General features: G+C 38.7%; 4 protein-coding genes and 1 pseudogene across 8 annotated transcripts; 1 reads left to right on the top strand and 4 right to left on the bottom strand.

Moving 5' to 3' along the window:
* Nucleotides 1-237: 237 nt before the first annotated feature.
* Nucleotides 238-3,258, bottom strand: LOC111787512 (peroxisomal (S)-2-hydroxyacid oxidase GLO3-like; annotated as a pseudogene). Its single transcript, XR_015415973.1, has 7 exons — nt 3,165-3,258; nt 2,614-2,762; nt 2,259-2,534; nt 2,076-2,133; nt 1,627-1,689; nt 1,276-1,345; nt 238-696 (listed from the first exon to the last, which is right to left on the bottom strand). The product of XR_015415973.1 is annotated as a peroxisomal (S)-2-hydroxyacid oxidase GLO3-like (transcript).
* A 376-nt stretch (nt 3,259-3,634) lies between these two features.
* On the bottom strand, nt 3,635-4,890 carry LOC147793749 (dormancy-associated protein homolog 4-like). The gene is made up of 3 exons (XM_087120959.1): nt 4,492-4,890; nt 4,295-4,415; nt 3,635-3,961 (listed from the first exon to the last, which is right to left on the bottom strand). Exons 1-3 carry the CDS (start codon nt 4,703-4,705, stop codon nt 3,934-3,936), a joined length of 363 nt encoding a protein of 120 aa, XP_086977085.1. The 5' UTR covers nt 4,706-4,890; the 3' UTR covers nt 3,635-3,933.
* Nucleotides 4,891-5,742: 852 nt separating this feature from the next.
* LOC111788818 (small ribosomal subunit protein uS2y) lies at nt 5,743-8,138 on the top strand. Its single transcript, XM_023669351.2, has 5 exons — nt 5,743-6,044; nt 6,591-6,853; nt 7,024-7,221; nt 7,354-7,585; nt 7,836-8,138. Exons 1-5 carry the CDS (start codon nt 5,906-5,908, stop codon nt 7,922-7,924), a joined length of 921 nt encoding a protein of 306 aa, XP_023525119.1. The 5' UTR covers nt 5,743-5,905; the 3' UTR covers nt 7,925-8,138.
* A 209-nt stretch (nt 8,139-8,347) lies between these two features.
* LOC111788817 (GDSL esterase/lipase 5) lies at nt 8,348-10,097 on the bottom strand. Its single transcript, XM_023669350.2, has 5 exons — nt 9,800-10,097; nt 9,524-9,645; nt 9,119-9,352; nt 8,797-9,040; nt 8,348-8,709 (listed from the first exon to the last, which is right to left on the bottom strand). The coding sequence occupies exons 1-5, from the start codon at nt 10,095-10,097 to the stop codon at nt 8,477-8,479; spliced, it is 1,131 nt and encodes a 376-aa protein (XP_023525118.1). The 3' UTR covers nt 8,348-8,476.
* Nucleotides 10,098-10,361: 264 nt separating this feature from the next.
* Nucleotides 10,362-13,811, bottom strand: LOC111788816 (uncharacterized). 4 transcript variants are annotated; one of them, XM_023669346.2, is made up of 5 exons: nt 12,684-13,284; nt 12,047-12,599; nt 11,319-11,814; nt 11,153-11,240; nt 10,362-10,740 (listed from the first exon to the last, which is right to left on the bottom strand). In XM_023669346.2, exons 1-5 carry the CDS (start codon nt 12,738-12,740, stop codon nt 10,519-10,521), a joined length of 1,416 nt encoding a protein of 471 aa, XP_023525114.1. In that variant the 5' UTR covers nt 12,741-13,284; the 3' UTR covers nt 10,362-10,518. The 4 variants fall into 4 exon arrangements, with proteins under 4 accessions (XP_023525114.1, XP_023525115.1, XP_023525117.1 ...); XM_023669347.2 differs by having other exon boundaries at nt 11,153-11,234; nt 12,684-13,279; XM_023669349.2 differs by having other exon boundaries at nt 10,603-11,048; nt 12,684-13,811.

Genomic DNA, 13,811 nt, shown 5'->3' with positions numbered 1-13,811 from the left:
CACTTATTCACATGCATATTTTTAAATTAAGTTTGGACAAATTTTAATTTTATTAAGGCACAAATTATTTATATTTAACAAAAAAATATTTATGCCGACAATATTGTTGATAGTTTAGGTTGGATGTGATGGGCTCATTTTCTATGGTCGTATATCTATTCCAAACCGTGTTTCGAATAATATATTAATTTAGTTTCCATATGATAGATAGCACAAAAAGTGGTCAAAGGCGACAGATGATCCAAGGGTAGATTTTTTATTTCATTGAGAAGTTGCCAAATAATGTAATAACATTACTGAATTTAGAGAGATACATCGTTGCAGAGACCTGTCTTCTTGTGAAACAGTAGAGTAGCTGTGCTTGGTTACATAATAAAAGGCAAACACGTCAAAGCATTGCTTGCAGCTTATCATACTGTGTCCTAACATGGTTTCTAGTAATATCCCTGATAGATGGGCAACCTGAGAGTGCCATGGTGGTCTCTAACTCATTCTTCAGCATTTCCAGCTAACATATGCAGAAATTAAAGTAATTTTATCTCCTTGCATTCACATCTTTGAGCAATATAGTAGCTCAAAATGAAGCGAAACTGACCTCTTCGAGAACGAGAATAGTGGGCGGAGTAAAGTCTAGTTGGCGGCCTCCATGATTGGAGACAATAATTCCATCAACACCAGCTTCCACAGCTTTAGTTGCTGCCAATCATCAAGAAAGCTAATGAAAGAAATTGCCTATCCATGAACTCGGACAAAACTCATAAACCAAGCAAGGAAATATATTGAAAGGAAAATTGTGCTGTCTGAGATGGATAAGCATTTCTACAACTCATCACATCTTTTACTTCATTCATCGTATCACACCGGGTGATGTGCCAGCGAGGAGGTTATTCTCCGAACGGAGTAGACACGAGGTGGTGTGCCAGTAAGGACGCTGGGCCCCGAATAGGGGTGATTTGGTGGGGGTCCCACATCGATGGGAGAAAGGAACGAGTGTCAGCGATTGCACTAGGCCCTAAAGGGGGTGGATTGTAATATCCCACATTGGATGGGGAGGAGAACGAAACACCCTTTATAAGGGTGTAGAAACATTTTTCTAACAAATGCGTATTAAAGCCTTAAGAGAAAGCCCAAAGAAGACAATATCTACTAGCAGTAGGCTTGGGCCATCACAGTATCTGATACGTACTTGATAATTGCTACTTGTGTTTATCGCTTCGGGCGTAGTATTTATTAGTTTTCTCCTAACACTTAAAAACTTAACTTAACTTAACTTACCATCTTCACGAGTGAGAATCCCCTTTAACAGAATTGGCAGACTAGTGATTGATCTTAACCACTTCATATCCTGTGAACAGAAAAATATTAAAACTGAACTGGAAGAACATGAATGTTAGAAGAATAAACCTTTCAAGTAGCAGAAAATCTCATCTAATCAAGATGATGATTCGAAAGATTTCTCAAACACTGTATATTCATTACATTACCGTAGTTGAAAGAAGTCCATACAACATAGGAGTAGTTAAATTACTGAGTTATATGAAGTATATGCTCCAAAGCTTATTAAGCACCAAAGTAAAGCACACATTCAAGTGTGTGATAGGAATCTGAGCAACTTTCTGTACTTACTTTCCAGGATAAAGATGCGTCCACAGTTGCTTTCGCAAAAGTTCGTAATTGTACACCGGGTTCCTGCATGAGATTGTGAGTTGATATTTATTATAAAACACATCCTTAAAAATACTGATGAGGATGGTTGGGAAGGAGTCCCACATTCGCTAATTTAAGGAATCATCATGGATTTATAAGCAAGGAATACATCTTCATTAGTACGAGGCCTTTTGAAGAAGTCCAAAGCAAAACCATGAGAGCTTAGTGTTCAAAGTGGACAATACAATACTATCTTCATTAGTACAAAGCCTTTTGAAGAAGTCCAAAGCAAAGTAATAAGAGATTAGTGTTCAAAGTGGACAATACAATACTATTTTGAAGAGTCATGATTCCTAACAAATATATCTAGATTTAATGGTGAGATGTAATTCCAATATTCTCAACAAGGAAATTGAACCATTACTCACAGAGTTAATTTCAACAGACATGAGGCCTTCAAGATTCTTCTTTGGATATGCAATCATCCTACAAATTCATCCAATTGATTTTCCAGATGAGACAAAGACAAAGGCGTAGCTTACAATTGAAGCACTCAATACCCAGCAAAAGGAATACATACAATGCATGAGATGTGAGGCATAGATACTTAATTGTTCTTCATGTCAGCCTCCCTTCGACCAAGCCAAGGAGTATCAAGAGTCACCACAATGGCCTTGTATCCACATGTCTCAGCTCTCTGTACTATCAAATCCGTGATATCACGCCTTTTGAAAACCTGATTACAAAATGGAGGATAAATTCAAATTTGCCAACAAGGAAAGATGGTTAAACGTGAAAAAGAAGAGTGGTTTTCATATAATTGAAAGAAGCGGACAGTTGTTGACATATCAATTTGGCTCACATCCACAAGAACTCGAGGTCGAATCCTAAAAACCATCGAAACCCCGAATAGTAAGTATATAGCATTACTCTATCAAAAGAATGATTAGGCAGGTTTAAAATTAGGTGATGCTATGAGAGGCCCGTATGTTCTCTCTTAGAGTGTGCTCATCCTCAGCTCCCCCTGCATAGAAATCGTAATACATTTTGGGAAGTGCTGATCTAGCCAATTCCTTGAAGTCATTCACATTCACTGGTTTAGAAGACATTTTACCCTGACAAAATAGAGACCAGAAGGTTCTTAATTAAGTGATCATATTCAAATTTGACAGAGAAACAGTAACAGATGTCGCCCGCGGAACGATTAAACATAGAGGTGTTGAAAGACGCGGGAATGAGTTAAAAGAATTTTGTGTACTTTCTTAAATTTATGATAAGAGATTTTGGTATGAACAGGACGTTGAAAGTAAGGAACAAAAGTGACCAGAAAAACAGTAACAGATGTCCCCCACGGATCGATTAAACATAAAGGTGTTGAAAGACGCGGGAATGAATTGAAAGAACTTTCTGTACTTGGTTAAATTTATGATGAGAGATTTTGGTATGAACAGAAGGTTGGAAGTAAGGAACAAGAGTTGGAGACATATTTATGGAGAATTTAAAAACATGATCTATACCTTCAGGTTTGTTAACCCTAAACTCGAAACTGAAGTAGAAGCCGAAAATAAAAAGTGTTGATAAGGATTACGTGGCTGCTGGAAGTGGAAGTGTAGAACAAATATATATTATATATATGTATATATACCAACCTAAAACCGATGGAGATTGCAAATTTGTTCATACATTCCAACTACTCTGCTTTATCGTAATTAACGCCAATGAGTTATTTGAGGAGATAATTGAATGATTTCTTTTTTGAGCATTCAATTCAATTGGAGATAGATTTGAGCTTAATTCATATATCAAAAGATCGTATGATTGTAACAATTTTTTAATTATGGATAATTCAAATCTCAACCTGAAAATACATTTAACATCCACCAAGTGGGCCATACATATAACACACCCAGCCCAAACATTACGACCCATTATTATTTATCAATCAATTCTCTTGCTTTAATTTCCACAGATGTGCCAAGATTGAAGATAGGATTAAAGCTCTCTCTCTCTCTCTCTCTCTCTCTCTATATATATATATATATAATGAAAATATCCAAATACAAATGAGAAAAGGCAAGCTTAGTATTTACAGAAAAAAAAGAGAAAAAAAAAAAAAAAAAACCCTTTTCGGGTACATCCTCTTTGCATGTTCTAATATTACTTTCTACATATGTAAGGGAATTTCTTGTGAGTGGAAAATATATCCAAATCCAATGCAATTTTCTTGTAAAAAAAGAAAAAGAAAACACGTTATTCTCTTCTTCTTCCAATGCTCTTCTCTATCCGTCAACGATCTAAAGCAGTTATAACGATCCTATATAATCATAAAACACAATTATCTCACCATAAAATTATCACTAAATATCATAATATTACATCTGCATAATATCTATACTACTTTTCAATTAATTTTGTATAATTCTCTTAATTAACCCATTTATTTGGCTTCAAATTAAATTTTGAACCCTAAACTTGTATGCTCCCAATAGAAATGGTATTTTGATTTTTTTTATTTGAAAGTTGAAGTGTATTATTACTTTTAAAACTCAAAAGGGTTTTTGAGAGCAAAATTTAGGGAATAAATAATAATTTGTCAAACAAAATAATTACTAAGTTTATTTATGAAAAGTGGTGGAAAAAAACTAACCAATCATAAACAGAAGGGGTGCTGGTTGGGTCAGATCCTTCCAAAGGGCGACGGCGAGGATAATCAATGGTTCTTCTCCTGGCCAGTCTATTCATATCGTCCCCTCGCGGCGTCTCCGGCGCTGCATGATTCAACACCAATAACGACCCGATCAAAATCAAGAGACGGGATTTAAACAGAAGAAATGAAGTAGTTACGAGTGGGCGGTGGAGTGGTGGTGGTGGATGAGTTCTGAGAGAGCGTAGGGCTAGGGATCTCGATACTAGGAGGAATGTTGGAGGCGCGGTCGTTGGTTAGCATCGGCGGAGATCGGGAGGCGGAGAAGGAGTTGTACTTGCGGAGGCGACTGAGGCCGGAATCCGGCGCGGGACCAGCGAGGGTTTCGTCCCAAAGCTTGTGGAGGAAACTCATATTGAATTAATTATGAATTATATGTCCCTCTGTAACAAGTGGAAGAAGGAGCTCAGAGGCCATTGGTTTATAATGAAGACGAAGAAGATGGGAGTAACAAAAGTCTTCTGGTTAAATGATTGATTGGAATGAGTGGTTAGTGGCGTTCCTTCCCTTCGGCTTCTATATGGCTTTGCAGCTTGGTTTCTTGAGTCTATCAATTGAGTCGAGGAAGAAGGCTCACCCCACCCCACCCCTCCCCAGCCGACAACACAGATACAAATCCGACCATTCATTTTTATTTTATTTTACACGTCATTACATAACATTACACACTTGACACCATTCAATTTAATAAAAAAATATTTGCAAAATTATTTAAGAGCTCGGTCCCGCACACGTCAGCATCATGGTATGGTAGGAATATCATTTTAACGTTGAATACATATATAAAGACCTGTTCAAACATCATATCAATTATCAAGTTTTTTTTATATGAGAAAATATTTAAGTTTAATAAATATCTGAGATATGTGTGACATAAAGTAAGTTCAACCTCTAACTACTTGCAAACAAATCAAATTTATCATTTCATCACATTAAACCATTTCTATGGTCACAAGTTACTTCAAACTCAATCGTGAAATCACAAGACCGAACTTCCTTTATTCAAATTGATTTATGGTTAATGTCTTGATTTATGTTCAAATATACCATTGATCTTATAATTACGTACTTATCTTATAACTACATATGTCTGTACCTATATATTTATATATAAGTCAAATTTGAAGATATTTTTGAAATATTATTAAAAATTTAAGAGTATTTTTAAACAAATTATTAATGGTTTGTTAACCGTATTTTTGAAAATTCAATGAAAATTTAAGGTCTCGAGTTTTGAAGGTATTTTTTTAGATATATATATATATATATATATATATATATATATATATAATTAACGTGTAAATTTATAAATAAAGAATCTGTTTTTAAAAAATAAAACTCGGCCCCGATTTATAACTAACCCAGCCCAATTTATTCTGGATGGCAATTTGGAAAATACTTCGCAACTCTTTGTTCCGGCCGAAAGAAAGAAACCTAGAGAAGCCCTAGCCCCTCCTGTTCTGTTCACAGGCCCCTTCTTTGTTGGCTCAACCTCCTTAAATTACTGCTATTCTGCAAACCCTAACACAACTCTCGATTCACAGAGATCCCGCCATGGCCACTGGAACAGCACCGCGTCAGCTCTCGCAGAAGGAGGCCGACATCCAGATGATGTTGGCCGCCGAGGTTCATCTAGGCACGAAGAACTGTAACTTCCAAATGGAGCGTTACGTTTTCAAGCGTCGAAACGATGGTATGTTGTGAATCACTTTACTTTTAGATTTTCCAACTTTGTTGAACTCCCCAAACCGCTTCCTAGATCCTCTTTGTTTTCACTGTAACTTTGAGCACTAATGTCCCGTGCCCAATGACCCTAAGTTTTGGAATGAAATTCTAAGGACTAGAGCGATCATAATTTCATGAGTGCGTATATATATCCGTGATCTCTCTGTTAAATTTGTGATAGTGATTACAATTCAGAGACGGTCTCTGACTATTGTTTGGTTTACCTCTTTAGTTATGACTGTATTTGCCAAGGACACATTGTTGAATAGTCCTATGGATTCCACATGTTTGGTGTGCGACAGCACGTGTGATGTCATTTTTAATTTGATCCCACAATGTTGGTTCATACGGTCAAAGATTTGAAGATTAATCCAATCTCTATTGTTTGAAGAATCAATTTTGTATTCGAGTCTGTTACTTTGAGGAATGTTAAGTTATTAAAGGCTTAAAAAGAGGTTTGATCTCTATATTTTCCATATGACGAACCTTTTTTTTTTCTAATTCTCCTTTTTAGGAATCTACATTATTAACCTTGGTAAGACATGGGAGAAACTTCAGATGGCTGCCAGAGTTATTGTGGGTATTGAGAATCCACAGGACATCATTGTTCAGTCTGCAAGGCCTTATGGTCAGAGGGCCGTCTTGAAGTTTGCTCAACACACTGGGGCTCATGCAATAGCCGGGAGGCATACCCCTGGAACCTTCACTAACCAGCTTCAGACCTCTTTCAATGAACCACGTCTTCTGATACTTACTGATCCTAGAACTGATCATCAGGTGATTGAGCCTTTTTAAAGACCGATAAAAGTTTTCTGTTATTAGTTTCAAGTCAAAAGGATCGTCTTCTTTTTACCAATGCTAGATTCACTTTTGTCTGTTCCCTTCATTTTATTTATACCTGACTTGTTGCTGCTATTTGTGTTGTCTGGTTGGTTTCTCGTTTCCAGCCTATCAAGGAAGGTGCGCTTGGAAACATTCCTACAATTGCCTTTTGCGATACTGATTCACCAATGCGGTATGTTGATATTGGGATTCCAGCAAATAACAAGGGGAAACATAGCATTGGATGTCTTTTCTGGCTTTTGGCAAGGATGGTTCTGCAGATGCGTGGAACAATTCGTGCAGGGCATAAATGGGACGTGATGGTAAGATCAACATTATATTTTATATCGTAACATTGTAAACCGTGTTCTGAACTGGAAGTTTGGGTTAACACTTTAGTGTTGGAAGTTTAATTGAAGGTTTGAATTGAATCAATGTATGTGTTTCTTCTGCAGGTGGATTTGTTTTTCTACCGAGAGCCTGAGGAGGCCAAGGAGAAAGAGGAAGAGGCTGTTGCGCCTCCAGATTATGGCATTGCCGATTATGGTGCTGCTCCACTTGTTGCCTCAGATCAATGGGCAGGACAAATTTCTGATGCTCAGTGGGGTGACCCTGATGTGGTTCCACCACCTGTAGCTGCTGCAGTTGTGCCACCTGTTCCGAGTGTTGAGTGGGCCCAAGAGCCAGGTTGAGCCCGAGTTTCCTTTTATGATTTAGTTGAATACCCGTGCTCATTGCCGTATGTTTAGCTTTTAAAAGAAATCACGCTGGTTTATGTTTATAATTACCACCTGCCAGTTCCAGTTACCTTGTAGTTTGTCATTCGATAACTTGGTTGGTTGTCTGTTTGAGTCGTAGCAAAAAACAACGTTGTTTTTCCATTAACATACTTATTTTTTGACGCCTTCTTTTCTGGGTTTTTTTTTCCCTTGTGCAGTTGCTTTAGCATCAGACGGATGGGATGTTGCAGTACCACCACCAGCACCTTCAGCCGAAGGTGCTGCGCCTCCGGCTGCCAGTTGGTAGGGTACACTAAGGGAACTATCGATAATTCATTAATCGTTTTATGAGTTTGCTTGTTTATGTAGGGGTACCACCTTTTTTGGTTGCAAAATTGGCTTGCCTCTTTTCTGATAGTCCAGTTTTAGATTTTGATATTGAAATTTTGACATAAACTTTGGTATCTTGGTACAATTTTTTTGGGATATATGGAATTTACTCGCCTCAAGTTTAGTGGACATCCATATGAATAATGACTCTAAATAATGGGTGGTGGTAGATCCTCCATTGAACAGTCATAGTGATACTCCTGTCCAATTGATAATATGTCAATTGAATTATGACTACTCTTTGTTTCCTGTTGAAATTTTGTTTGATAAACTATGTAAAATTATAATATTTTGAGTTGGGAACTGAGAGTCGAGAAGTTCTAAGAAGGGGTCTAGAATGTAGAAGAAATAAATATGAAAGAACATTTTTTTAAACCCAATTCTCAATTCTAAATGTATATTTGTTTCAGATATTACATTGTTTCAAGTTTAAAATAGCCATTAGAAAGAGTCATGGCCAATGGTGTTCTCAAATGGTTTGAAAAAGATACTTGAGAGAGGAATGGCGACTGGATGAGCCACGCCACAGTTCATGAGCAAGCTGTTTGTGGAGGTTTTCAGTGAGATGGTAAGAATCCCAAAAGACATGCTCATTCGGATTCCTACACAATTCAAACTCCTTCACTCCCCTTCTTCCTCCGCAGCTGAAAACTCCTCTAAATCTCCCTGTTCCACAGCATGCCTCCTTCCCTTCCTTCAACCCTACATTATTATATTACACATACACACTTCAAAATCTCTGTATCAAAGTTTAAAATCTGATAAGACAGGGAGTGAAAGTTGTGCTACCATATTTGAATGGATTTTCCATTCTGTGTGTGAGGCTGCTACTGAAGTCATAGAGTGAATATTTGAACCCCTTCAGCTGCTTCTCCAAGTCTTGAAGAAGCTTCGCCAATCTCTGGTTGTGAACACTTGTATACGCCGACAGCTCTTCCAAACACCCGCCATCTTCATCTCTCATCCCTGGACTGCACCCAATAGGCGGCAAGTTCAGGAACCCGAATTTCCTGCCCCCGCTATCATATACTTCCTGTCAAAACCAACAAAACAAACATCCACATTACTGTGTTTGAATGCAAATTGAAGACTGCAAAAAAGCTTAGCTTACTTTGATAGAGGTACTCAAGTTCCCAATCACCAACTCAATATATTGGGATTTGGAGTGGGATTTGAGAAAAGTAGAATTGGTTAAGAAGAGGCTCATGTAATCATTGGTTCCGATGCTGAACAAATACACAGCCTTTGACACCATCAGCCCACCTTCAGCTTTCCCCGACTTTCGTTTCAGCCATGTCACTACTACCTCCCTAAAGTACTTAATCTGTGCTTTCAACTCGATCACCTGAATACGTTCACAACCGAGTTGCTTAATCATGAACCAGGTTTGAAAGTTTTTAGATCAAAGTGACGATTTTTTTGTGTATAGTGCAGAAAGAAGAGCTGATAATGATTTGGTTTGCTATTTAATATGGAAAAAGGTGCGTGAGGAGTGGGGAGGATACGTTATTCTTACCGACCCATGAAAAGTCTCGGATAAAGCACCTGCTCCAGCCGAAGCAAAGTTCGCTCCATTATGATAATGATGAAAGCCCGGTTGAAGAAAAGGTGGGATCAAAGGCAGCTTGGCGAATTCAGCTAAAAGATAGAGCAACAAAAGTCATGAAAAGTTGAGCCTTGCCCAAATGTATAGTTTATCAAATAAAGAGAGAATATTGGGTTAGCAGCTACGCAGACTGCAGAAGGCAAGAAAACAGAGATGAAGAGAAAATCTTCCAGTGGGACGTGTTACCTATAAAGTCAGACACCAAACGACCGTCGGAAAATCTTCCAGTGGGTAATCGGAAGTGGGTTTGGCCATAGGGCCAGAAGTTAGCTTGGTCAAGAGTTGTGGTGTTGATGTAATTATTGTTGCCAGCGTCCAAGAAAGAGTCCCCAAAGATGAAGAAAGCAGCATGCTTTTCAGGCACAACATTGAATTCAACTTCAGCAAAGCAATATATGGAAATGAAGTTGAAGAAGAAGAAGAAGAAGAAGAAGATCAGAAGCAACTCAATTAGTTGACCACGCCAAGTGCTTTGAGTCGCCATTAATGACCAACACAATTAGTTGGGGAGTTCTGATGTGATGTTTTTATCAGAAACTAAGGGATGAAAACTGGTCCAAGAAAATGCCAAATTGCTGCGGCTGTGTTTGAAAAAAAAACAAATGATTGGGTGTTGGAAGGTAAAGCCTCGACAAATTTGGTGGTATCCGGTTGAATTATTCGCATCCGTGGAAAAGTCTTAAGATATATATCAAATCTAGTAGAGAACTTAAGTCTTCCCAAAACCATATCAAAGTCGTTTCAAAGATGGGGAACAAAAGCCAATCTAATATTTGTTGGAAACTCAAAGAAAGTGGCTCTCTCTTCCATTTGCTCTATGCATTTCTTTCAAGAAACAACATGAATAAAAAAGAAAGAAAAAATGATACAAGTATTTTGTGTTGCTTGTTGTATTTGAGTGAGTGTTATGAATGGTAAGTAGGGAAGCAACCACAAGAAGTGGTGTTGTGGGGTAACGAATAAGGGCGTCGCCAGTTTAGCTTCTTGGCTTCTTCTGTGGCTTTCTCAATCTGATGGGTGTGCTGTTGCCTGGCTGCTTCTCTCCATTCCTCTGCTTTCCTGTGTACCATCGACAGTCTCTTCATCAGCTTCCCCTCTAGATTTGATCTCATCCTTTCTATTTTCACCTGCATCGCCAATTCATCTTTTGAATCCCTTGGGGGCTTTAAGATCATTAAATGTAGAGCGATTGTAGGCAGTATAGTATGGACTCAATTTTTTGGTCAGAAACTAAGAGAAGCATGTTCTTGGGCATGGCAGAGCTGAATTCAAATAAACAAATTCCTTTTTTTCTGTTCCTTTTTCCAAATGGGGATTTTGGTGTCATAAAATAAATTTGGAAGATGAGTCGTAGCTTTCAAGCATATGCAGGATACGAGGGTTACTGAAATCAGGTGAAGCACAGACACAGAGGTGGACCAGTCATGGCGGATGGCTCGAGAAAGAAAAACGACGAAACCCAAAACATGGAAACAACACACAACTTCAATATAAACAAATAATAATAATAAAAAAATGACTTTTCTGATAATGGGGTACCTCAAGTTTCTTCGATTGAGCTTCTGCTTTTGCATTTTGCAGGTTCACCCAAGCCTGTATCCTGGCTTCTTCTCTCTGATATCTGAAACTTCATAAGAATAAACTGAGTCTAATTAAAATCAACGGTGAAATGTGAAAAGATAAAAGAAGATAAATTTGTTTTTACCTATTACAGCACTGGGTTTTCTCCTCTTCTTCCCAAGCTGCAGCTCTGGAATCTGATATACTTCTCCGACATTCATTGCCCGTTTCGAAGTGTCTCAAGCTTTTTGAAATTTCTTCCTCCTCTTCTTCCCTCGAGCTCCAATTCGATGCAACAGAATCGTATTGAGATGGAAGCTGTAGCTTAGCCAAATGGCATTCCTGCAACTGGGTAATGTCGATGGTGGCGCTATTATTGTCGGCGTCGTCACCGGCGCCGACCAGACCGAGCGGTCCGGATCTGTTCGCCGGCGTGTTATGGCGAGCTGGGGATGAGCTTTTGAATGGAGTTGGGCACCTTGAAGTGGTGGAACTGCCTAAAGGGGTCATCTCTGTTCCAATGTCTCTGTGCTGAACCTCAACAATGGCGCCCGTAACTTCCATCTTGCTAATGGCGGAATTGCTGAACACAAAGCCTTCCTTCGTCGGCAAATTTGGCTCTACATTGTCCATAAACTTATCTGTAAACAATCGAATTACGCGTTAGAAGAAACCATCAAGACCCACATGCAATTCCATCTTCCAAAACTCCAAAGGACAAAGTTTTAACAGAGAAGCGTGAAATTTTGGGGGGTAAAGCAAGTTTTTACACAAGCTACAGGAAAACGTTGAAAAAAGTACAGCAACAGTTGAGAAAGAAAAAGGGTATCTGAGTAAAGCCGAAAATCTAAAGTGGAAGAGGAAAGAGAGTACCTTTTAGGTGTAAATCAGAAACGCCATTGAAAGGTCTCAAGGAGTTGCTGTTATTTTTGCACAAAGTTGCAGATCCAAGAAAGCTTGAGACTGCTTTAGAAACCTTTTCCTCCGTTACTCTAAACTTCTCAGCGAAAACCTCTGTTTGAGGCTTGAAGTTTTCAGCTTGCTTTGATATCTTTGTTGGCTCTGATGGCTTCAACGAGTGGGCAGGGGAGTCATTGCAAGGGCTACAAACAAGCCATTTCTCTGCTTCGTCCCACTTTGAAGGGACATTCTTTCTTGAAAGGTTTCCAACGCTGAAGCCAAAAACAGGCCTTCCAGGAGTTGAGGGAGACTCTGCGACTCGTCTTTGAGTAGTCACTGAGTTGACTCCATCTCTCCTCCTCTGAGTCGAAACAGAGGAGGTGACCGTGTTCACCATCGGTAATGACTTGACAAACTCTGAAGTTTCCTTGAGGTTGAGCTTGCAAAGAGGATCGTGGAAGGTGTCTGCAAAAGGGTCATCCTTGGTTTTACCATAGAAGCTTCTCCTGCCCTCCAATGGCGGGTCCTGAATCAGACAAAAAACATCAAGAGTTTGAGAAGATAACCAAAAGAAACAGCACAAAATGCATAAGACTTGATCACCAGTTACCCCATTTGATTCGAATATTGGAGGAGACTGAAAGTATTTGGGAGTGGGAAGATCCATTCGTGAAGTGAACAACAGTAAGCAGCTTCGACGATGAAGGAAGTCTCTGTCTGGTTGTTAAAGAAAGGGCTCTCTCCTTTTCTTCTCAATCTCAATGTTCATCATTTAGATATAAAGCAGTAGTGTGGCATAAGAAAGTGACTGTTTTTGCAGTCAAACAGAGTCCGCACTGTCCCAACCCAAAAGCATTGACTACTTGGAATAATGGATAAAAAAGAAATATGCAGCTACTCACATGGGGTAGCCTGCAAAAGCCAAGCTTAGCCCACCCATGTTTCTCTCTCCCTCTCTCTATCTACTACTATATATCTAAATATCTATACCTATACATTCAAAATTTTGAAACTTGGAGAAAAGGTAAGGTTGTTATGAGTTATAGATGGGATTTGCTTAAAGTTTAAAAAGGGAGGGTTTGTAGGAAAAAGCTGGTTTTGTCCTGTTTTTGTTTACACAATAGTCTATGAGCAAGGCCCTTTGTTTTATAATTTGGTGTCTGTTCCCGAAGATGCCCACCTCCATCCGACAAGATTTGTGGTCACAAAAATTATTCTGACATTTGTAACTCAACACAAACAATTTCATTTTCTTTTGTTTTGTTTTCTTGGTTTCAAATTCTTGGGGAGGATCATTGCCCTCTCAACTCATTAACTACCTAACAAAAGGAAGGCTAAGCATGCATTATTACACACAGGGGTCAGCATGGGTGGTTTGAATTGGAATCAAATAAGACAGCCTCCGACGACATTCTTTCTCAAAACCTTCCCTTACTTAAATATGCTCAACAAATGAGGTAGTAGATGCTATTTTTCAAAAAAATGTTTCACTTTTTAACTCTACCTTTTTCACTTCTCTATTGATAAGATCATACCTTACAGGACAGTAGAAACTAAGGAAAACGTGATGTCTGCCTCAGTTTGATAGTTTGGCTGTCTTGTCCCTTCACTGTGCCTCCTTAATTCGATCCCTCTTGACCCATGTGACTTCGGACGGTGCATGTAATGGACACATGGGTTTATCTAGGGTTTAAAAATGTTAATGAAACCAATGACTATTTGTATTTATAAGGGGTAG

This window comes from Cucurbita pepo, chromosome 2 (assembly GCF_057944985.1).
Source record: "Cucurbita pepo subsp. pepo isolate OVF chromosome 2, ASM5794498v1, whole genome shotgun sequence".
NCBI lineage: Eukaryota > Viridiplantae > Streptophyta > Magnoliopsida > Cucurbitales > Cucurbitaceae > Cucurbita > Cucurbita pepo.
The sequence above is the reverse complement of the archived record's forward strand: the minus strand, read 5'-3'. Positions and strand labels throughout refer to the sequence as shown.